Here is a 26,096-nt window from a genome sequence, read left to right as displayed (position 1 = left end):
AAAGTTATTCTTTCCATGATCGGTTTCTTTGAAAAAAAAAAAAAAAAAAAAAATATATATATATATATATATATATATATATATATATTTGCTGGGCAGACACTGTGCATTTCTATTAATCAATTAACTGTTTTACTTTGTGCAATCTTAATATAACAGACAGTAAGAAGGAAAAAAGAAAAACACAGAGCCTCAGATGGCTGGAGGATGGAGACAATATGTTTTGTTTGTTCTGCAGTGAAGTTCAGTTTTCTCTCACAGCTCAGTCTCAGTCACGACGACAGTTTCAGCCACAACATGTCACTTCTCTAATAATATTAAAACAAGCTCAGTACAGTTCATAACGGATAGTTTGACAGCAGCCATGTGGGAAATCGGACTGCTCAAACTGCAAGACAGCCGACCCAAAATTTCTGACATGCCAGAATGCCAGAAATCCAAATAGCCCGACAACCAGATCGTTGATTGTTCAGGCAATTAATCTGGCATCGTGACCCCACACACACACACACACACACACACACTCACACACTGCACGTCAAATGAGAAACCGATCTGGCAGAAATCCGTCCCGATTCTAAAATAAGTCGAAGGCGACTGTTCCACACAGTGTCTGCCCGGCTTAAGGCACAGGCTGAATAAACATTAAAACGTGTTCATAATTGGGGTTTTTTTCATTCAAACCGAGAATTGTTTGTGCTCCATAAAAACAATACTTAGTACAAAACACTGTTTAAATAATCAAGAATGTGAGCAATAGTCTTTCACTTTCTGGTTGGTTGATCCTCTTCACTTGTCTTCTCATAGTACAGCACAGTTTGGGCTTTAGGACTTGAGACAATATGCCACAGTATTGTATTTACAGGGACTCAGCATTGACTTTTCCTTTGGAGCCAGAAGATCAAATCTTTACGTGACTGACTGACAGATTATGGTTCTGGCTTTCCAATATTGTAGGCAAAGGACACATGGTATATGTGAGGCTTTGAGCTTGCGATCCATAAATATCCAGGTTTAGATCTTATAGAATTCACCCCCACCACCTTCAGAGATGTGTAGTACCTCTGTGGCGTCAGTCCTGTGATTCTCTGGTCAGTCCAGCTGAGCAGTTTCCCCTAACCGTATCTATCCCAGTCCTGGGCTTCAGTCATTCAGAGCATCTGTCAATGCTGTGGGAGAAGAGCAGTGAGGTTGCTGGTACAAGAGAACGCAGCAGGGGTAGGACAGGAGAGTCTCTCTGTACCACTAGGACTGTTTGAGTCGTTTTCTCGGGGGACCCAGGAAGGGGCACTGAGTGGAGGCCAGGCAGTGATAGGCCTCTGCCACCAGGTGTGGGTGAGAGGTCACCATGGACTTCCAGCTCGATGTCTCCATCACATCAGCTGCATGACTGAGAGACAAAGAAGGCAAAGAGAGTGGAGGAAAGTGTGGAAAGTGTTTAAGGAAAGAAATGAAATGTGCACAAATAAGTTTCTTGAAAGCTTGGGATTCTATGACTCCATCTGTGTGGAGTGCAGCTCTGAGACATTAAGGATTTGTCATACCAGCTGGCAGAGCTGTTATTTACTTTATATTTTTAAATATTTAACCCCACAGGTCATTTTGTGAGAGAAGTAACATCACACAAATAAAAGGCAACGATCATAAATATGCAGGCACTCGATGAGAAAGTCTGTCATATCACATCACATCATTTTAATACTTAAGTCTTTAGAGTTCAGGGGAGGTAAAGCTCTACAGCATTTCACACCATTCCACAAAAAAAGTGTGAGAAAAGTGAGAAAAGATAAACATAATTTTGTGTATCAAATTATTATTATTATTATTTAAATCTATTCTACATAGCTTATTACTTCACAGCCCCTCAGATTTATTTTGCAACTCCAGGTTGGGTAGACCTACTCTACGCAACGAGTGATTCGCTCCTATTCATTGTGTATGGGAAGTGACTGATTTGCTGCACAAAGCATGCTGGGATACCTGCAATGTGGACTAACCTAACAGTGTGACAAGAGGACGTGACAATTCAAAAATTTGAACAGCGCTCACAGGAAGACGTGTAAAACTAGAATTAATGCCTCACAGTGGTGTGGCTCGGCACGCCAAATGTCTCCCCTTCTGAGTCATGACGTTGAATAATGGCCAGAAAAGTGTTTCTACAGAACTTCATGAGGTCACTGTGAAGTTGACCTTTGACCTTTTGGGTATAAAATTTCATTATATCCTATTAGATATTTGTATGAAATGTTGTCATAATTCACAAATGAACTCTTGAGGTATGGCCAAAAGCATGTTTTGTGAGGTCACAGTGACCTTTGATCACCAAATTCTATTCAGTTCATTAATAAGTCCAAGTGGATGTTTGTGCCAAATTTAAGGAAATCCCATTTGGGCCTTCTTGAAATATTATGTTGTTGAGAATGACACAGATGTGAGGTCATGTTGACCTCTGACCTATGACCACCAAAATCTGATCAGTTCATGCATGAATCCAAGTGGACGTTTGTGCCAAATTTAAGGAAGTTCCATTTGGGCCTTCTTGAAATATTATGTTCTCGAGAATGAGACAGATGTAAGGTCACACTGACCTTTGACCTGTGACCACCAAAATCGAATCAGTTTATCGTTGAGTCCAAGTGGACATCTGTGCAAAATTTCCCTTGCGAGGTTCTTTAGATATCGTGTTGCCTCTGACCATGGCTATAGCTGGCATGGAGGCATAAAAGTAAGTTTTTTAGCAAATGTCTTAGTTATAGTAATACTGTTTGTGTAAATCAGCCATTTCCAGTTGACTGTGTAAAAAATGAAGGAAATGGTTTTGTACTGTCGCTTTTCCATAAATAAAACTCGCTCTTGTGGAGCTGGATGAGAAGGGGGTGGGGGATTGTAAGATGGGCACCAGTTGGGCATGAGTTTATGCAGTGTGCATGCAGTTATATTTCACTGCATTAAAGTGGGATATATTGAATTTTTTTTACAACATTAAAATACTGCTTTGAATGCAGAACACAGTTTTTTTCTGCTTTAGTTATAAATATAATGCAACCAGCAGATATCACTGTCAGTTTATATCAAGTATATAAGGTGGTGCAGGAACAGAAAGCACAGCGCTGATTATTAAGGAGGAACTACTCACATTAATTACTCATTCCTAATTTGTCTTTTGTTTGTGTTTGCCGTTAACACTTACTGGTACTTTTTAAGAAGTTTTCATTTCTTTGGATTTCCCTGTGGCTGTGCAAATTTAGAGCTTCAGCAATAAGTTACTGATGGAACCCAGAAAGCCGAAACAATTTGGGATGAACTGTGTATTTAATTGCTGATGAGTTTTACTTGTGGTCATCATCACCCACAGATGTGAGTTTCCAGCAGCGGACCCTGTGGCGGTCCTCAACCTCCTGACGCCCTCAGGGTGCTGTGCTGCACTATCACGTACACCGCTGTGTGGCCTTTAATGACATTTTTCATGTTTTGCTGTGTGTAAATAAACAACAGCATGTGTGTGTGCGAGGTCACATGTGTTTGTGTCTTGGCTTGGCTACTCTTGGCACTTTGGGTGTGTGTGTGTGTGTGTGTGTGTGTGTGTGTGTGTGTGTATGTGTGGTCATATGCTGCCCACACAGCAGCTCCAGACCTCCAGCCAACCTCTGACCCTATCCTCTGCGGAGGAGCTGAACCCCTGCTTACAGTAATGGCTAGTGTGCTGAGGCTGAGGCAACAGGCCAGCGGAGGGCACGAAGAGAGCAGTCACAGCAGGAGGAAGCGGCAGGAAGGAGGAGGGATGGACCGAGGGAGGAGAGAGTAAGGCAGCCGCAGCGACCGAAGAAGAAATAAATAAAAAACAGGGAGGTGAGGGAGAGTAATGAAAGTCTGCAGAGAAGGACAGGAGGGACTGAGGGAGGCAGAGGAGCAGTGATGTGATGGTAAATTAAAAAAAGGGCCAAACTATGACCTCCAGTCGGTGGTAATCATAAGGCAAACCACCACCACTATCAACAAAAACTACTTTCAGAAAAGCACTATCTTTTTCTGCCTTAAAAAAACCCTCACTTCATATTACTCACGTTGCGTTTGCACTACTTACTGTGATTTATCCTATGAATTCACTCTGGCCTGAAGATTCATGTTGGGCTTAAAAAAAAGTGGGTACATTCTTTGCTCTAAACAAAGTGGATAAAGAGTGTCTGGGTGGCTTTACTCTCCGCTACATCCCTGGGGAGGATGAATAAATGAGACAGAGGTAGGATAAAGACGACTCCTATTGTCTGGACTAAATGACTGTAAGCTGTTTGTAAAGACTGGTCTGAAAAGAGGTCGAGGTGCTACTGGGGGGAGGATTATTGGTTCCTCTGTGTCGCCTGTTTTCTATATTCGTCTCCTAAATTGATTTTTGTTTTGTTGCTCTTGTTGCTGTCCATTGTGTCCGCAGGAGGAGGGTTGATAACGCTTTGCTGGCCAGGAGTCCCCCGTGGCCAATTTTCCCACCACCACAACAACGCGGTGGCAAATTAAACTGTCATAACGCCCGTAACCACAATTAATGACTGGGATTAAGGGCAGAAATCTGCATTACTGAACACCTTTAGGCATACATGAGCTCTTAAGCACAGAACAGGAGGGGGAGGAGAGGGGAGGGAAGACGGGAGTGAATGGAAGAGGGAGGGAGATGCAGGAACAAGGCCAGGAGATGGAGTAAAGCCGTAAAGAGAGGACAGAGGAGTGAACAAAGGGATGGAAAATGTGTCTGGCTTGGAGATAGAGGATTCAGAAAACAGAGAGAAGGTGATGAATTAAGGTAGTGACTGTGAGGAAGCTTTTTGTTTCAACTGGGCATTCAAATACTGGATCAATCACCTCTCCATGGACATAAATAGCAGTCATTGATGCTAATAGGCCCCATCTTACCTAAACAGGCTGCCTGCAACGTGATTAACATCAGCAGCTGAGCTTTATTGCTAAATGGCCCAATATGATACGGCAGCAAAATGGTCTGATCGGGGGATTAAATTAAATTTCCTCTGGAGACAAAAATTGCTCCCACTGAAAATTAATGACTTCCTTTGACGAAAAGCTAAGTGTATAAGTGTGTGTGTGAAACAGGGGAAAAAAATGTTTGCATAAGTGTGGAAGTAGCTCTTAAGATGAATGATGTCAGTGCACGCGTGTAACTCACTAGTTGATGAAGTCCACGGCCTGAGTCTTGAGCTGGTCGGCGCTGTGCAGATCGGCGAGGATGAGGATCTCTGCGGCGTTCTCCACGCTAAGACTCGTGCACAGAGCATCCTCGCACATCACCTTCAGCCTCTCCAGAGCATACTGCCAGTGACAGGGAGAGCAAGAGAGAGAGAGAGGAGAAACAGCAGGTAAACTAAATTACTTAAACAGCGCTGCCACAAACAACTGTTGTTGTACTGTGTAATGATACGGAAATACAGAATTACTCCACCACAGCAGCAACGAGACTTAGATTGGATAAGAAAAAAATATGGTGAAGAGAAGCAAAAGTGACACTTATGTAGACTGCTGGGGGAGCGATGGTGGGAAAGGGGATCACTTGAGAAGTAAAAAATAATTTCCACTGAGTTTGATTACAATAGGAACAATAATCTTGTCTCATATTCATCCACACTTCAGGATGAGTCATGCTGGTTCAGCAGAGACTACACTTCAGCGAGTATTTATTAACACTAATGATGCAAAGGAGTTAATTTAAATGAACTTCCACTAAATAACACTTGTGCTAGAATGTTTGAGACACCAAACTCGAAATATTGGTTGAAAAAAAAAGCAATTATTTGGAGCTGCAATTTTGCACTTGTCATTAAAGCGTGACGGCTGTAAGAGAGGTGATGAAGTATCAATATTTCGCTCCTGAGACAAGCTGCCAACTTTCAAGCATATAAATAAACCAAGCTAGTATGTTCACAACAACAACGTTAACATGCTGATGTTTAGCAGGTGTAAGGTTTTCCTGCATTGGGTCGGGCACCCGCAAAAATGGTGATTTACAGGTGGTATTTTGTCTGAAATGTATTTGCGCTGGCTCAAACGTTGGTTGGTCAATATCACGCGAACTACAAACAGCCTACAACCGGAAACCAGGGCTCTTCCACTCTTCTTCTGGAGGCAAGATCTCCAGGGTTTGCCTACAGACTCTACATTTACTGAATGTAGAGTCTGTATATAGAGACTATCCAAACAATAGCATAAAAGAGTTAAGGGATAACCAGGGTTGTTACCATTCATACTGTGGGGGGCATGAATGTGTGTAACACAGTTTATCCAAACATTTCACTCAAAAAAAAAAAAGAAAAAAAAAATCATTAGGTTGCATCGTCCGGGAACCACAAATTTCTGTAATAAAATGTGCCAATCCATCATGTAGATGTTGAGATATCTCACCAAAAAGCAAAGAAGCTAACCTCTTGGTGGCGCTAGAAGAAAGGTCAGTAGGCCTAATACTCTGGGACCATTAATGTCTGCACAAAATTTCATGGCAATCCATCCCATAGTTACTGAGGTATTTTTAGTCTGTACTACAGCGGTGGACCAACATCGCCATCCCTTAAGACACACCTCTATCATAGGTCTAACAGGCCTCCTTAATAGTGTATAATTGGCTGCTGTAGTTAAAACACGCAGGGACGAGCCTGTTGTGAGTCATTAAAAGATGGAAAAATACAAATCAAGTTCTGCAATGAGCAGCTCAATACTATTAATAATAAAGAAAATGCAATACGCTCTCAGAAAAATGAAAAACAGCAAAACTGGAAGAAAAAGAGGAGTGGGGGAATACAATATGAGTAAGGACAAATAGACAGCAAACCTTGAGTATACAGGGGCCGCACAATCAGAGCAAACAATGAGGAATAGGATTCACTGTAAGTATGTGCATCTGTATATCTCCCACAGGTACACTGGATTATATTTCCTTACAAAAGTGTGTTTGTGTTCAGCGGTTGAGGAGCATTTGGTTGTTATTTTTGGAGATTATTATTATGCATACCAGCTTCTGTATAAATGTACATAGTAACAGGTGTGCACACATCCACACTCACACACACACACACACACACACACACACACACACACACACACACACACACACACTCTGTACCTTGTCAGCGGCAGCCAGCAGGTCATCAGCCATCTTGTCCAGGTTGGGGGCCTTGCCTGTGTAGATGAAGCACATCATCTCTTTGAAGACATCTGGCTCCACGTCATTTATCTCCACACGGTTCTGAACGGGAGGAGAGGACAGGAGAGGAGAATACACACAGGGTTTAAGGGAATAAAAGGCAAGAGAAGAAAAAGACAGATGCTTTGACAATCCTTCAAAACCCATGCGCAGTGGCAGAGTGTTTTTTATTTTATGTGAATATCCAAAAACCTACCTGAATTAAACTCCCTCACCTTGTTTAGCACACACACAGGGACAGCCATGCAGCGATACAAAACAAGCTCCAAGTGGCAAATAAGAAGAAATAAAAAAAAAAAAAAAGAAACTTGAAGAACCTTCTGAACAGTCTGAACACGTTTCAGCAAAACTACATTCTAGTACATTATTTTATTCTTTTCAGCTGATTCCTGAAAATTAATCCTGAGCGTTCATTCCTTGACAGTGCCTGCAGCCAGCAAAGTAGGCTTTATCACTCGCTGGCACAGTGACGGTAACCTGAACCTTTCCCTCCGCACTGAGAGGCAGAACAAAGCAGTAAACCAATTATAACAGTGCTTTATCGTCACCGCGGTGACCAGCGGCGTTTTAGCGGGGTCAGGCTGGGTGTACCAACAGCTTAGTGCATTTGTGTCAACTCTAACCACTCAACAGCAACATAAACACACCGAGAAATAATGGTGGGAGAGTCTGAAAGGAGCCAGGTCGAGCTTACAGCATGGAGCGCCCTTTAAGAGGAATACCAATAAAACACATACATACACAAAGGCATGTGAGCATACACATGCAGCATGAATCCTCAACTTGCTACATAATGCATGTCAAAATCTGCATATTGTTTCTAAATTTGCCTCTTGCTTGAAAAAATAACATTTCTCATCACAGCCTGTAATAAGGAGGAGGTCTGACACATCGGAGATGAAAACTTGACTAATTAGAGTGTGTGTTGGAGTGTTAACAAAATAAAAACGGCAAAATAGCACCATGTTGGAAGTCACATGAGAAAACCTAACGGGGCTTCCTTTAGTATTGCGAAGGCGAGCTTTCAACAGTGTCTCATAAATAGACGACGCTCCTGTAGTTACAGTGTCTGAAGCTGCCCTCTATTCACAGAGCAGTCCTCTATTAGAGTGTTTCTTTATGAGCTCATTTGTCTCTCCTATATAGAGTGCTGCAGAGGAGTGTTAACCCATCTATCTGTTTTCTCTGAATCGTATGGGGACGTGGCCCACCAGCTCTCCCTCTTTCTGATGAAGACGCCCACTTAAACAGCAATTAAGATGCATTTCCTGGCTCTGTGCTTTATAATTTCCCCATCCGAGCCGTGCAGGCATCAATATTCCGCTGACATGACGGCTAAATCACCAAGGTTCAATCTCACCACCTCCTACCAGATGAACACAACCAACTGTGGCACGCGAGGGCAACACACACACGGAAAGATGCACACATATGAGCACATACACCACAGAGGGCACATTAAAAAAAAGATGAACACATTGCATGCAGTGCTGAAAGACTTACATTTACACTCTAGTACAAATACATGAAATCTAAAGATAAAATATATAAAATATAAGAGAATAAAATAAATAACCCTCTATTTACCACACTCACAATATCAGCTGGACTCAGGCCATTAACTTGCAGAGGTTTTATAAAAACACAGGTTTCAGAGAGCTTTATATAAGTTGTTAAGAAAATATTTTAATGCTGCAGTATACTGAACTTCAAGGTTAAGAAATTCAATAACCTGAAATCAGCATATTTATAAATGAGCACGTTACTGTAGGCAGAAACAAGGTATTCTAATGAAGGTGTTTCGCCTCTGAACACACCATGATAATAACAGTGAACAACTGTAAGTAAAGCACACACAGTGGATGAAATGGTTTGCATACAGTTCTGAACTTAGCTTGACATAACGGTGTAAATTGACTGCTGCATGGAGACAAAATATTTTGGTGGCTTTTACTTAAGTTTAAATTCCTACATGTACATTTTGAAATGATTTGCTTATTTAAAAACATACTTTTTGAAATACATAAAAAGTATGTTTTTATAAGACGCATTTGTAAACTTAAATTTTTATGACTTATAACTGAGTGCAAACAACTCCTGGAAAAGCAGATGGTGCAACACAGCTCATAAGCTACGATAGCTTCCGAGATTTTGGATCCTCCATCTCTTAAAGGTCAGCACTGTCAAGGAATCCTGCTATTAGTGGTACAAACATGCGTCCCCAAAGTTTGACTCCACAGCAAAAATCTATTGCTCTAAATGCTGAGTGAGACCCAGTGCACAATGGGATTGTGCCACACAGAACATCCCCCTGAATCAACATCCCACATCACATTCCTGGACCAACAATGCAATCAACCAGTCACAGCCATCTGACATCATCAATGTGCTGCCTAATAGGTAGTAGCTGCTTAGTGAGCTTGCTTAGTAGGTAGGCTATGCTAACAAGTAAGCTTGCCAATGGGCTAGAATATTGTTCAGTAACAAAGAGTAAGGATGATATCATTTTTCAGTTGCAAATTCCTGCAATTACCACATTTTACCTTATTTATTTCATGTTGATCCTGCATAGATTTGGTTAAAGCCAAAACACACTGGCGCCGTACGACGCGCGTCAAAACAGCCGCCCCCATTATTTTCTATTTACAAACCCGCACCGGCAGCGGCTTGACGCGCGTCGACGTGCTGCACCACGGCACTTCACGCTATTGTCCTATTTTTCCAGCGTCGCCGCCCTTGAAAAAGCGCTATTTTGTACTTCCCAGCTCCCGTAGTAGCAGCTCTGTTGAACAGCAGAGAAGAATAACTTTGGCACCATCTATCGTTTGTTTTACTGTCATTGTTATCAGCTGTTAATTTGAGCATCATTGGTTAAAAGTAGCAATGGATGAGGAGAGATTGATTGTTGAGGTAAAGAAATATCCGGAAATATACGACCCAAAATCACGTCATTATAAAGATAATGGAGTGTGCAATAGAAATCCGGGATGTCCTGCAGCGCGACGCTTTTTGTGTGTGTTGGGGGCGGCACTTGACTCGCATCAATGACGCCGCCGGTGTGTTTTGCCCTTGAGGCTTATCCGGGACCATCATCATCATCATCATCACACTGATTCTGGATTATTTGTTTAAATCGGCATAAACATAGCAATGATGGCCCTGAATCAACAAACAAATTATCCAGGATCAACATAGCAATCTTGAAAAAAAAAAAAAAAAAAAAAAGTTTTTACTAGGCTATTAAAAAGGACAGAAAATGTGTCCAGGTCTTTGCAACTGCAAAATAACATTATCTTTACTCTTTGGCCTCTAGCTTCCCGGCGTGGCGCAGGGTTACGAACCCTGCGCAGAGCTAGTTTCGTGCAGCGCAAACCACGGCGCGCTCAGTTTGGTAGTTTGGCAGACCAAGGTGCGCTGAGATGGGTGTGGCGGCGCAGCAGGGGGAGGTGTCGACAGATCCAGCTTGGCGCAGTGACAGTTTCGTGCCAAAAGGCTTCACTGAAGGTGCGCTAAAAGCTCGCCAGCTGAAACCAGGTCTACTGTCAGCGCAGGCGGAGCGCATCCGGTGTAAGCGGAAGTTTGGCTGACCGGCGGACAGTGCGCACACGTCACCAAAACCTCACAGGCAGATTTCCACAATGTCAGGCACATTAACGATGCAATAAATACCCAAAAAAACACTATTCAATGCAACTATCTGCCATAAGCACATGAATGTATCTCTATATTAGGGCTGTCAAAATTGCTCAAAAATGACGTTTGAATATTCCTTCTAAAAATAACTCATAGGTTTGAACCATTCGAATTTTTTTTTTTCACATTACATCCACAAGAGGGCAAACTAATACAAGGAAACATACTTGTATATGTATTAATACAAGGAAACATAACTACTTGTAGGTATTTTTATTTCAACATAAACGTCTTTGAAAACATTTACATACCTACACATTAAAACACATAAAACAATTATCTATAACATTACGTTATAAACGACCGTGGACCTCTCGCTCGTCCCTCCTCTCTGACCCGTGGCCACACCGCCCGCAGAAGCGCTGCGAATAGCCTCGAAGCGCCGGACCGTGACCGGCTTGCGCTCTGCAGCGATTGTTTCGGCGTCTGGACTATTTTCTGCGCGAGCAGCGAGCAAATGTGTCAGGCCGGGTGACAGAGACAACAGCTGGGAGCAGAACCGCTTGTTGACCAGCGTGGAGAAATGCGCATCTGATGCCAATGCCCACTCGCAAAGAGGACAGCTGCAGTATTTTTTTTCCCCTCCACATTCGAATATCAATTTTCACATTCAAAGGTCCATTTTTTTTTCAAATTCAAATTTAAATTCGAATTTAGAATATTCATTGACAGCCCTACTCTATATCGACTGTCCCGTCACCCAACCTGATTTGATTAACACAGCTGCAAACTAGTGAGTTCACATCCCTCTCAGCCAACCACAAACAGCCACAGCATCAGATAGGGAGTATATATTCAGCATCTGTCATCTTAGAAAAGCCAAAAGAAAAGAAACAGAGTGAGACTGCGAGAGAGAAAGAGGGCACACACGAGAGAAATGCAAAATTGACTTACAATTGTGGTGACCTCCTCTCAGGCTTCCTTTGCATCATCAGCCCGGGGAGGTCTGCTCGCAGTTCCGTATATTCGGACACTGCGAGCTTGGACCTCCCGGACCAAAACATCAGGTTCCTCATGGGAGAAGTTTGGCCGTCTGACGCTGCTGCTCTCTTCTGCCATGGCGAATTGAGTAAACTCTCATCACGCCTTCGCGCGGCACATTTAAGGGCGAGGAGAGGGGCTTGCTTGATTGGTGTGATGTGTGTAAAACCCACTCCACGCCTTCTCTCCTCCCTCTTTCCGACTTGCACAGGTAGGAGGGATGGAGGTAGGAAAGAGGAGTAGCTGCGCCAGTGCGCACGGTGAGCCAAACTTGCAAAATCTGCCTGGCCACACCCAGTTGGTGAAGCGCAGGTGCACTGCGCCTCCACCTTGCCGGTCTGCGAAACTAGAGGTCTTTATGTCAATGAACAATATTTTAGCCTATTTGCAAGCTTACTTGTTAGCATAGCATACCTAGTTAGCAAGTTAACTTGCTAATATTCTAGTCTATCAGCAATCTTACTTGTTAGCATAGCATACCTAGTTAGCAAGTTAACTTGCTAATATTCTAGTCTATCAGCAATCTTACTTGTTAGCATAGCATACCTAGTAAGCAAGCTAACTTGCTAATATTCTAGTTTATCAGCAAATTTGCTCATTAGCATAGCCTACCTAGTTAGCAAGTTAACGCGCTAATATTCTGGTCTATCAGCAAGCTTACTTGTTAGGATAGCCAACCTAGTTAGCAAGTTGACTTGCTTATATTCCAGTCTATCAGCAAGTTTTCTCATTAGCATAGCCAACCTAGTTAGCAAGCTGACTTGCTTATATTCCAGTCTATCAGCAAGTTTTCTCATTAGCATAGCCAACCTAGTTAGCAAGCTGACTTGCTAACCCTGCAGCAGCTTAAAAGTATTTTGTTCAATGTGACTGAGGATTTTGTTTGATTGTACTAACTTCAATTTAGAAAATTACCTTAGCTGTGAAGAAGCACAAAGCAATTTTGAAAGAAGCACAAGAGCAGCACACTGATGATGTCAAAGGGCTGTGATTGGTTGATTGCAATGTTGATCCTGGAATGCGATGTGGGATGTTGATCCAGGCGCATGTCCTACATGGCAAAATCACGTGCGTAACAAGACTCTGCAATAATGATGAGTGGTGGATAGTGATGTAACAAAATATATTAAATGTAACATAGAAACAATGGTGCCCAACACAGTATGTGCACCAGAGAGCACTGACAATTTTATTTTCAGTGTAAAATGTGCAGCTGCGTATATCGTGGTCACAACTGTTGAATAACTACATTTAAGTGATACATGTCAGACATATTTATATTATGTACTAACATTCAAAAACAAATATTGTGCATTATCTTGTTTGATTTGTTCAGATTTTCAACTCTTAATTATTGATATTTGTATCAGCCTCAAATATGCAGTAGTTGGAAGCTCTGAAAATGTCCAACTTTGGTCCAAAGAAAAAAACCATGGCAGACCACCAACACCCTCCTCCTGCCACAATTCCATCCTCGAAATACTAGGATGATTATGCTGAGAGCAACAGACTGTTGTTTCACTGCTATTGTCTCATTTTGTCTACAACCAAAATCACAGGCCTCCAGAATCATTTCAAAGGTTCTCCAGTCACATAAAAATTCTTCACATGTTGGCTTTAAAGGCACCAGATAATAGAGATGCAGTTGAGAAGACATGAAGGAACATGTGCAGACACACTTGGATGTTTTGAGAGGTGAACACTTCCTGACGCAACGGAGAGAAAGATTAGAATTTAGACATTCGGCTCGCCACCGAGGGAGCAGGAACAAGAGAGTCAAGTGCTCGACTCACCTTCTTACTCTCTTCCATCTCGTGCTCAAACATGGCACTGAACACCGGCGAGCGAGCTGAGACAGACAGAGAAACACAAGACAGACAGAGAGAGAGAGAGAGAGAGAGAGAGGAAGGTTTGTTATTGTGTGTAATGTTGATGCATGTTGAGGTCTCTGATATCCGTTAACAGCCTGCCACAGGGCCAGAAGAGAGCGAGGTGGATGATTGGCAGCAGTGACAGCAGTAGAAGCATCATGTGGAAAAAGTCGACTGCAGCTCCATCCTGCTGACAGACTCATGACGACCTCTCAGGTGTGTTTAGCCACATTCTAATACTGATAGACTGACTTCAGTGAAGCTTGTTTGATACAATATGCTTTAATTAAGGTCTGTCTTCCTGTTTTGATAACATGGTCGCCTGCTGCCACTCAGCACAGACTATTCTACCATGCTAGCATAGAGGACTGGCTAAGGCTTATTTAAATAATAAAAAATACATAAAGTTTTTAAAAGGAGTAGAGATGTTTTAAGTTGTTTTTTCCCAGCTTTTATGTCAAATCCAAAATTTGCTCCGTCTCTTGCTGTAAGAGGACACTGTTCAGCACAGTCTACAAATCCTCTCGTGGCAAGGACAGTTCAGAATATACTTCCATTAAAGTGGAGACAAAATGCAAAAGAGCTGCTGATTAAGTCCCTCAAAGTAAAAGAAAATAGTTAAACAGACTGTTTGCAATGAAAATGCTATTTTCATAATCCAGTTTTCAACCAGATTTCATAATATACTTATCTTTTTCTTTCTATCTTTTTTTCTTAAATCAGATTTTGCCACACTTTTTAAAAACAGTTAAATAACAGAACCTTGTGACCTCATAGTACATGAGCTATTTATACAGAAAAGGACACATGGATGATTTTGGTGTTTGTGTGTTCATCACTAAACAGGTGAGGTGACCAATAACTCACTGAACAGTGTGTTTTGTCTCTTACTACTCCAGACACGACCCCAGCTGGAGGGGGTTATGTTTAATCTTCAGCACAGACTGGCAGCGCTAACAGTCTGATCCAACCACAGCACTTCAAATTACATAAATCAGTCCCACTTCTGTTACTCGAAATCACTACTGTATGATAATTCTGCATGCTTAAAATAATCACCACATCTTGTCTCTGCAGTTCTGCTCAAGGCGACGACACTGTATTTTCTCTCTCTTACCATCACAGCCGTGACATGGGTTAGTTTCGGCACAGGCTGAACCTCGCAGACAGAGTCGGCGTCTGAACTCAATTATTGTTTTATTGTTTAACAGCAGAGAGAGAAAAGTGTCTATTAAGGACAGACCTTTAGCCTCTATGCCTTTTACTAACAGTGACATATCAACTGGAGTCGTCCTCTTCTTATATGGTTCACTTTGTTTGATTATGTGCTCACTGGGTAACTCTTTACATTACTGTTCACTAATGAATGCTTAATTAACTAGTCATTAAAATTTAACAAATGTTTCAACACATTATTGAGTGTGTGTCAAAGTCAGTGATATGCTAATTAATTTAACCACTTAATAATGAGTTATCAACCTCTGAGCTAGCTACCCATTTAATTACTCATTTGGAAACCTGGTGCCATCCATCAACTCTGCACAAGCCACAAATAAGTATGATACTGATGATATCAGTAAAACATGTAATGAATAAGTTCACAATGGGACCTGGTAGTTATAAGGTCAGCACCTGCTGCTTCAGTAGCAACTCAAATCATCAGCTCAACAAACATCAGACAGCATTCAGCTTTCAAAACTGAGAAACAAAACCTCCTGGTAATCACACAACCTTAAAGGGACAGTTCACCCCTAAAATCAAAAATACATATTTTTACTCTTGCCTGTCATGTTCTTTATCAGTCCAGGTTGTTTTGGTGTGAGTTGCTGAGTTTTGGAGACATCGGCCGTAGGGATGTCTGGCTTCTCTTGGATATAATGAAACTAGATGGCACTCAGCTTGTGATGCTGAAGATAATCACAGTCCTTGCTGAGAGCAGTTTCATGTAGGTACTAGGGGTGGGAATCACCAGAAGACCCACAATACCATATTATCATGACACTTCAGTCACGATACAATGTTTTTGTAATATTAAATGTGTCACGATATGCTGAGTATTTACGACAAAATATATTGCAATTATTTCCCCAAAGGAAAACTTTGTCAACATCAGCTCTACCTCACAAGATAAAGTTTTCAGTCTGTTCATCTGACTTGAATCATTTTTATTGCAGCAAAATGTGATGCAAAGCAGCGAGACTAACCAACACCATCATAAAACCTGTCAGAAATGCTGCGTACACCTGACAAGCTGAACTGTTGGCTGATTTAACGCCCTCTGTGAGGCCAGATTAAGTGTGTGAACAAAACACTTCCCATGCAGGTATCTCGCTAACGGAATGACAACACCCATGATAGAAGCGTTGTCTCTTACAACGTCAAGGGTTTTGTCGGCAATTCCCCATTCTTGAGCTGCATTTTGTAGAAGGTCTGCAATGTTTGCTCTGGTGTGACTTTTGTGTACTGCTCTAGTTTGGCGAAAGTCAGATAGCAGTCGCCAGTCTTCTGTGAGATAATGTGCTGTATTAGATACAAATGAATCCACGGACTCTGAAGTCCAGGCGTCACAAGTTAATGCCACCCTTCCTGCTGTACTCAAAAGATTCCTTAACTTTATGCTGCGTTTTTCTGGAGAGCTTGGGTATGGCTGTGTCGGTGAAAAAATGGTGGGACAAAGTCACATATCAGGGTTACAGTGTTTTTAACATGTATCAAAGGCCTTTGTATTCAACAACGCTGTATGGACGCAGATCGTTGCACGTGACGTAGGTGATGGGCTGTGTTATCTTCTCTCAGAGCTGGATGGTAGTTATGTCAAGCTAAGTGTGTCCAGTGTTGGTTGATTTTTCAGCTCAGAGGTTTAAGGGTTTGCGTGACTGTCAGCAGCTAACGCTATTTCTGGATGGTGGAGTCTGAAGTGAGCCTTTATATCTGTAGTATTCCCAGAGTATTTTATTCTCATATGACACTGCTTACAAACTGCATGTGCCATATCTAAGTCCTTCTTTCTTTCCGTGTTAAATCCAAAATAAATCCAGATGTTTAATTTAAATGCAGACAGCGTATTTCTGATTTCTTTCTCTGGTGCCACCATCTTTGTTTTGATGAACTTCCTGCCCAATGCCACTGACTGAGATCTCTGCTGACCTCAGCATCATCTCGTGGACCAAAAAAGCAATTGATTATATTATTCTTGTACCAAAAGTTGTATTAAAATGTGTATTTGCAAAAATGAAAAATGTATATAATAAAAGATTAATACTCACACTTCCTCAAAATTGGCCCTAGCCCTTGTTTTTGCGTGTTCCCACGAAGGGCTAGGGTGTCCCAAACTTTAGGGAAGTGCTTTTCAGCCCTGAAAATCCCCACTTAATTTGAAGGACTGTGCGATGCACACTTACGAACCCATCTCAACTGAGAAGAATATTGAATTTCCCAGGCTGCATTGCGAAACTATGCAGCCAGGCGAGTTTTCCAGGAAGATGGCAGCCTACATGAGAAAGCCATCACACAATTGTAAGTACTATTTTCTCAAATAAGCATGCAAAAAATCTATCTGGCAAGTGCACTTGAAACCAAGGGGCAAGGTTAAGGGAAGAGAATTGGGATTGGCCCTTGGTGTCCCTGTATCAGCACGCAAAATATTGAGATACTATGCTGTATTGATTTGTCCCCACCCCTACTAGGTACAGGTAAGATGAAATATGTACTTTTGATTTCGGGGTGGACTCTTCCTTTAATTTTAAGAAACAAAACAAGCTTTTTTCATTTATGTTTTCAGGTAAATCTATTACATTGTCAAGGTATTTCTGGGTAGGAAAAATCCTAATTCTCTTTTTTAATCTTAAAAATCCAATCATAGATGTGACAGAGCTTGCTTCAAAATCTTTTTTTTTCCAGTCAGGGTCATGGGGAGCAGGCTAATGAAGCAGTGGGAAGATTAAAGTTGAAGAAGCTTAAAAGTCACATCTATATTATAACTAACTATTTGACTCTCATGGTTGTTTCAGGCATCAGTGAAACAGAAGTAAAAAAAAAAACACTTTCATATACTTCTCTGCTATTTCTTCAGAGCTAATTTGTTTTGTTTACACAAGAGGCGAGGAAAGCTGGCCAAACAACTTAAGGTTTAAGACAGTTGATGAAAAAACAAACTTCTCCAAAATTTTGCCTTTGAAAAATGCAACAAACCATCCTGCGATGGGATCACAACACAGCGATCTGTGACATAAAAAGAACATGGGCCGGGGGCATCAAGTGGGGGGTGCAATGGCCCCTTCCCTACTTCCTACCCTCCTACTTCCAGTCCCTTTGCTCGACAGTCTTCAAACTTGGCCTCTATTGTGATATCAACTACACACGTCAAGGTTTGTGGCTGCATCTTGCACAGCTGCAATCTACAGCAGTGACAATATCTGTGTACGGACAGACATAAAAACACCTGGCAAAATACTCAGAACGGCTTCTGTGGTAGTTCCCGCTACAATAGGTGCCATCAGGACCACATTTGACATGATGACACACACACACAAACTCACAAAGTGAAAACAATAACAGCCGTTGAAATGCTGCTGCACTTGGAAATAAATCTACATGACTTTAGAACTAAAAAGGGACTTTCTTTGTCTCAGTCATCCAGGTTATATGATATCTAGAAGTGCTAAGTTCAAGACAACTCAACATGCAGCGGATTTTTGGTTCTTTGCAGTTGCCTACAATTATATTTTGCAAGAGTCAGACTCTATGTCAGAGACAGGAACATGTTGCTGCCAATCTTTTTGTCCCCTAAGTCAGCAACTTAGAAAGGTCATGTATTAACAACTGCATTCTGGACCACTGAAACTTAGCAGTGCATGAGCAGGTAGGACTATGGGGACAAACCTACACTAAGTCTGTCTGGTGCAGCTCAATACTGGTGAGCTCATACTGCAGCAACAAAGAGAAGGGGCGGGCGAGAGAGAGACAGAGAGAGAGAAAAAGAGAGAGAGTCAGAAAGTGAACGACAGGAGAGGAGAGGGGAAGTCAGGGGGAGAGGAGAATAGACAGAAACGGGGAGTAAAAGGAACTGAGCGAGATTTGAGAGGAGAGAAAAAGATAAAGGAGACTGAAAGGAAGACAAACAATGAAGGGATGTGAACACAGAAAAAAGAGAGCAAGAGAGGCAGAAGAGAGGAACGATGAAAGGAGGAGGGCAACAGTGAGGAGAGAAAGAGGCAAGAGAGAGCATGAAAAGGACAAACATGAAAGTGAAAGAGGGAATATTGAGAAAAGGTAAGAAGGATGTAGAAACAGAAAAGAAAGAGAAGGTAAGAGACACAGAGAGAGGACCAGAGTGGTGGTTTAAAGATCACATGGCCTATGTGGAGCCAATTTGAGTTGCTCTCCCTCCTTCGTTTGATCCCTCTCTGTCCGTCTCCACGGCGATTAACGGCCGGGAGAGTTGTCACGGGAACGGCCGAGAGGGGGAATAACGAGGAGGAGGGACGTCATCTGGACCAAGTAGAGCAGAGAAAGAGAGAGGGAGAGGAGAAGAGAGAGAGAGAGAGAGAGAGAGAGAGAGAGAGAGAGAGAGAGAGGGGAAGACCCCAAACCACAGCAGCACATAATTAAAATGGCTCCTCACACACACATTTCAACAAATCCAATAATGAACAGCCTCTCCTTCTCTCCACAGAGACACACAGTTCACCAGTTTCCCCAAACCTTTCACTATCTGACGCTGTCTGTCATTAAAGTGCCAACAAGTGGTTCACCGCACGCCATGTGTGTTTGTGTGAGCGTGAACATAACAGGGTGTGGTCTGTGTGAGGACTCTATGAAGGCAGACAGGTGCTAGAAGTGCCTGTAAGCTTTGGAGCCTTGTATAGTTTGTATGGATATTCAATGTATTCAAATGTAACCACCCCTGTGGCAAACAAAAATTATTCATTGAAATTAAAAATTTGATGAAGTATTTCCCCCGGAATTTAATTCATGTCACAGTGGAGAAGCATCTGAAGCAGCATTTAGACTGAATCCAAAACTCTGAAGTGAAACCCTGGGTAATGACAAACATTAACTTCACCACATATATTAGTTTGGAAGGTATCTAATCTTAAAACTATTAATCAATCCACAAACACCAATTTTGATCATTTATTACCTTAAGTCTTAACATTTGCTGGTTCTAGCTTCTCAAATTTGAGAATTTGCTGCTCTTAATAGTTTTATACAATTAGGTTTGGCACAAAACCAGCAATCTAAAGACTTTTTTGGAAATTATGAGTTGGCAGTTTGTACTGTTTTCTGACATTTTATAAACAAAAGGTTTGATCAATCATCTAAAAAAGAATGACATAATAATAAACAATGAAAATGACTACAGTTCAATGAGCTGTACCTGACATCCAGAGAATATCAATTACTTAGTGATACTAGATACTGGAATTTCTGACTTCCCTACAATACCTTGAAAAATATTGATATTCAACACCATTTTCTATACAAGTGGGAAAAACTGACATTGAGGGCATTAAATTTACATTTTCACAAAGAGATAAATTGAACAAGGCTATAACATGACGGCTTCTCTTTTCCTTATTAGCAGCAGAGGACAACAGAATGACTGCAGTAAACATTAAAACACAATAATAAGAGAGCGTGAGAAAACGCAGCTCGTACTGTGGCACCAATACTGTGGCAGGAGCATCTGACTCCTGGTGCCAAAATGCTTCACTGAAAGGTTCAGGACATGATTTGTTCCTGCAGCAGTTAGGAAGTTTTAATGAAGAATACTGATGCAATGCCTTTGTTTTACTAGCTACAGTATTTATTAAGTGTATGTTGCAATTACTGACGCTGTTATTGTTGGCATATTTCCCATCAATGACTCTGCCTGGTGTTATCTATTGTGTAAATGACGTATTGTGAATATTGTGTCTTTGTCTTTGTTGACATATTGTGTACGTCTTTGTCTACGGTGGCAAACCAGTTTCCCCTTGGGGATTAATAAAGTTAAAAATATACGGTATACGGTACAGTATCGATACTGCAAAAATATGTGTGTTGAAACCATTTCAAAAACTCAGAATTGATATGTACCATCCATCCATTTTCGTAACCGCTTATCCTCTTGAGGGTTGAGGGGGGGCTGGAGCCTATCCCAGCTGACATTGGGTGAGAGGCAGGGTACACCCTGGACAAGTCATCAGACTACCGTAGGGCTGACACACACAGACAGACAACCATTCACACTCACATTCACACCTACGGGCAATTTAGAGTCACCAGATAACCTGCATGTCTTTGGATTGTAGGAGGAAGCCGGAGTGCCTGGAAAAAACCCATGCTGACATGGGGAGAACATGCAAACTCCATACAGAAGGACTCCCTCGCAGGATTGAACCAGAAACCTTCTTGCTGTGAGGTGACAGTGCTTACCACTACTCCACCGTGCTGCCTGATATATATCAGTAACTCATTCACAACAGCACTTTGATTCAGCGTCTCAGCTGGGATTGTGTACATGGCTCTCAAAATGGAGATAGCCGAGCCAGCAGCTAGCAGCTAGCAGCTTACAGTGCGAACAGTGCTAACAACAACAAAAAACAGTGCTTACAGAGCCAACAGTGTTAACTAAGGGGGAACCTGAGGGTGGGCATTATGTTTCAGTTCCCCCAAAGTGGGTGCGGTTGACATTAGCAGCAGTAACTGTTGCCAGTGGGATACACACACAGGGACTCACATGCACTAACACGTATGCAGGGCTGGACTGGCTACCTCAACATCAGACAGAGAAGCTTGAGTTACAACACACACAGATGTAGCCATACTTCATTCTCTGATCAGGACACCACTACTCCAATATAAATGGAGTATGTATAACTTTACATCGCAAATAGTTGTTTGCTGCTATATTAAAGGTTTATGTTTAGCCTAACATATTACAATATACCAGTCTAACTCTGATGTATAAAATGCATATAAACGCCAGTATTCATGTATGTTTATGACATAATTGTCTGTGTGGTAGTCTGTGTGCAGCTCCATCTTCAAGAATTCAGACTTGAATGATGAAAATCTTTAATGTTCTCCTATATACATCATCTGCTGAACTTGATCATTGGTATTCTCTTCTCATAGACATCATAAAATCGGAAGTCGAACACCTCTGCCTGACTCCACAAAGTTTTTACCACCTGAGTGCAAACTATAGGTTTTTATCCATCACTTTTTTCCAGATGCAATGAATTGAGGATATTCTCACCTGCCAGGATGGCTTTGTGCGCCTGGAATTTCTGCCCGGCGACACACAGGGAGCAGTCAGTGAATCTCGAGTTTTCCCACAGATTCCCAAGCTCCTCAGCCAGCCTGCAGTCAGGAACCTTAACCATGTTCATTGTGTTCTGGCCTGATATGTTCACAGAGTCCTGCACCACACTCACCTAAAAAATACACAAGTAAATGTAAAATTCAATTTGCTTCTTTACCTGGTCTGCACACACACATGTAACATACACAAAGTTTTAATTTTAGAGTGAGCTGCTCCTTTAACCCACTCACTGGTTTACAAAGAGGCAAATAAATAGCATGCATTGCTCATGAAAAGAAAATAAATCAGGTAATAAAACATGCTGTGAATGATTAACGTGGGTTCTCTGCCTCTGTAATCAATACATCACACACTCAATATGCAGGCTATTCAAAGACAACGTATTCTTCCCTCTTCATCCAATCTGATCGGCCACGCTTTCAAACAAGCCAGAAAATCGGCATTGAAGTCAAATTGTATGTGTGTGTGTGAGCGTATGTGTGTGTGATGTGTGTGTGTGTGCATAAGGGTTGTCTGTATGTCTTCCCTGCTGACTTCACCACCTGTTCCAGACAATGTCAACCAGACTCATTTATCTCTCAACAGGACTCACCGCAAACACACACACACACACACACACACACACACACACACACACACACGTGAAGGCTCATGAGCAGAAACAGACACACACATTCTCACACACCCACACTAATTACTAAGTAATTTCCGACAGCCTGGGTTGACTGACTTGCAGTTTTTCACCTGCTTGCTGTGCCATCTAATCAAATACTAGTGAGTTACCCACGGCCCTGCTTGGAAAACAGTTAGTTAATTATTTAATTATGTGGTAAGTTAGTTACAGGTAAAAGCATTACAGTAATTTCTGGTGAAAGAAATTCTAGAGTGGTCCTCCATGGTTAGCATTGATAGTACACTGAAATGTGCAGGGTTGTACTAAAGGTTCCTGAAGATATTTATGTAGTAACAATGTAGAAGATGGTCTGTTGGAGTGCCTCTATTTCTTGAATGGACATTAAACTCTTATTCAAACAATAACTGTCTGAGTTGGAAAGACTCCGGTTCATTGTAAATATTGTAAAATTTGCACAACTGTGTTCTGAGCAACATTAGAGGAGAAGACAAGTAAGCACTATATATTAAATGCTATATTTTGCTAAATGTTATTCAACATTTATTCATACTATACTATACTATACTGTACTACATTTCACTTTATACTTCATCTTATATCCCATGCTGTGTTATACAGAGCTATATTATACTATAGTATGTTAATATCTGATGCTGTTTTACTACACTATATTTCTATTATATTTTCTATATTAATACAGGCAAGTATCATTACATAATCACAATATAAATCAGTCTGGTGTACACTGCTCAGTTGACACTTTTACCTTGTCATTTCTGTCTTTATAAATAAGGTATGGATATTAATGTAAAACTGATCAGGTTTAGAAATATCAATTTACAGTGTTCAAATTCAAGCCAAACTCGTGTTTGCAGTACAGTGAAAGCACTGAATCAATGCGGATGATGTTTTACAAATGAAAAAAATATAAAACTGGAAATCATGTCTAATAATTCTCCCTGGGTACTTCTCAAAAGTTTACCCTAAAAAGACAAGGAATGGAGAATCTTTGCTGCTGCGCCACAGACCAGTAGGAATAAAGGGCAGTAAGTTATTAAATAAGTATTTGACTAGGAGTGTAAATCACCAGTTTCATCACGATACAATATTTTATTGAGTCTTCTGACAACGATATGATATTTGACGATATTACAAATTCTGCCATGATATGATTTCGATTGGATGCGATTTAGGGGTCTGCGATCGATATGAAACATTATTATCAGCCCATTCAACACAGTCACTGACAAAAGAAGCTGCCACCCCTTTCTTTTATGCTTTTGGCCATAAAAGATAAAAACAATACATAAATAATGTAGATTACTGTAACCACTTAAGTACAGTAAAGTTTACATTACAGTGACTACACTAACAGACATAAAACAGCACATTGGATAAGTTACCCTTCAGGGCTTCCTGACAAAAAGCCCTTTCTGGAACAAATCTTTTCATCTTCACCCAAACCATCATGTTTCCTAAAACTTCAGGGCTATCTGGCTTAAAGCCCTGAAGGCAAACTCCTCCCAGCTATAGCAGCTATAAAACATGGATTAACAACTACATCGTTTCACAAGAGAATCAAATTGAGCTCAGTATTAACTGTCAAGGTTCAGAGACAAAACATTTTTTTTTTGCTAGTCACCCATTATTAGCTTAAGCACGTTTACATTGCATAAATTAGCCTTTTTTTAAAAAAAAACAAAAAAAAAAACTTTTTTCCTCTACTCATGGCTTAACAAATTAGATGTAACATTATTATTTTTGTCACTCACTGTTGGTTTAAGTCACTGTATCTCCTAACACAACAATATGGTTGAATTTTAACCTGCATGCACGTTTTTTCAGCCAAACATTGTTAAAACAGAGCAGCTAATGTTGCTGTAGTCAGGAGTTAACAGAATGAGATGCGTTTTATCTTGTAACATCATTGTTTGCAAACGCCATGTGCTCTGTCTGTTGACGTTCATTTTCCCCGAAATCCAAAATATTTCCACACTTCTCATTTATTCCAGACTAAATATAATTATCCTCATCATCTTTCTGTTGGCTGTTTGTCATCTGCCTGCTGCTTTTTGACGCCAACAAAAGCGTATCCTAAAGATGACGATATAGATCAATGTTTACACTTTGCATCAATGACAGTGGATCATTAATCATTTAATTGATATATCGTTCCAGATCGATGGATCGTTACACCCATATATTTGACATATCAAACTGATTGAAGAAAGTAACTTTTCGTAATGTGAGATAAACTTGAAATATTTGACAGCCATAAAACAATCCAATGGTACTTTTAAATCATCCTGCATTTCTTCATTGAGGAGCGTTAAGGTGATCATTAACGCTATAGTTGCTAACTTTTTTTTGAAAATAACTTTGTCATATTTGCTTAAACTGTCACTACATACACACAGATATACACAGTATCATATGGGATAGATAGTGTGTCATGTCCCTCCTCCTCATGCTAGTCCTTTTTATGGCATTTGCTGTAAAATGAGGAAGTTTGTAACCCAGCTGTCATGCTGGACACAGTCAAACGAAGCACCACCCATTAATCAAACCAACTTTCCCATTTTACAGCTACAGTACACTTAAATATGTTTCTGAAAACATCTGAGGCAAGAAATTGGCAATGCAAAACAGAATTTTGATTCATATTTGATCAGTGCTCCCTATAGTTTGACCGCAGTTCACAAGCAGCAATTGACATGACTGACAGATGCTTTAGAGACTCTACAGCTCTGATTGCTTGTTTTAGTTCAAAAAGCAATTTGAAGAGGCAGAGGAAAATGATCATCTGTCTCATGTACACGTACTTCCATATGTATACAGTGATAGTTGAAGCAAACATGGCAAAAAGTTGTTGTTTTTTTTATAAAAGTTAGGAACTGTAGCTTTAAAATGTTTCAAATCAGTGTAACCAGTACTACTCTAATGTGGCTGATTAAGTAGGCTTGTTAAGGAGCATATGACTGTAGCCACGACTGTACAGGAACATTAATTATAACTGTTAAATGATTAAAAATCTGTCAAAATGTCAGTCTGTCAAAAGTGTAATAAGCCTCCAGTAAAATATTGCTGGATAATGTGCTTTATTTCTGCTGTATTTTCTTTCCTGATAATGTAACGACATTAATATTATTAACATTATAACAACACAAAACATCTAGTATGTAATTATGATAGTGTCAATGCAAAGCTGTCACATTATGAATAGTATTCTTTAATATATACTTGTGTGTTTATATAATGTCCCCAATCAATTTAAAGTGTTTTTTTTTTTAAGTTTGCCTCAAATACCATTGTGTCATACAGGGGACAGTTTAATACAAAATTAAATCTCAAGATGTTGATATATTACACTGTTTCATTGTTTGTTTGTTTTTAAATTCTGCACAATTA

The 26,096-nt window shown here is 40.8% G+C and overlaps 1 protein-coding gene across 1 annotated transcript in view; it reads right to left on the bottom strand.

Moving 5' to 3' along the window:
- Positions 1-505: 505 nt before the first annotated feature.
- The window catches only part of LOC125879827 (speckle type BTB/POZ protein), a 109,398-nt gene continuing 83,807 nt past the window's right edge, over positions 506-26,096 (bottom strand). The window contains exons 7-11 of the mRNA XM_049561925.1: positions 21,989-22,166; positions 13,666-13,721; positions 7,118-7,240; positions 5,174-5,316; positions 506-1,390 (exon numbers count right to left, since the gene is read on the bottom strand). Of these exons, the coding sequence (XP_049417882.1) occupies positions 1,246-1,390; positions 5,174-5,316; positions 7,118-7,240; positions 13,666-13,721; positions 21,989-22,166 (645 nt within the window). The 3' untranslated portion in view covers positions 506-1,245. The remainder of the gene's footprint in view (positions 1,391-5,173; positions 5,317-7,117; positions 7,241-13,665; positions 13,722-21,988; positions 22,167-26,096) is intronic.

Source organism: Epinephelus fuscoguttatus, linkage group LG19 (assembly GCF_011397635.1).
Source record: "Epinephelus fuscoguttatus linkage group LG19, E.fuscoguttatus.final_Chr_v1".
Classification (NCBI taxonomy): domain Eukaryota; kingdom Metazoa; phylum Chordata; class Actinopteri; order Perciformes; family Serranidae; genus Epinephelus; species Epinephelus fuscoguttatus.
The sequence above is the reverse complement of the archived record's forward strand: the minus strand, read 5'-3'. Positions and strand labels throughout refer to the sequence as shown.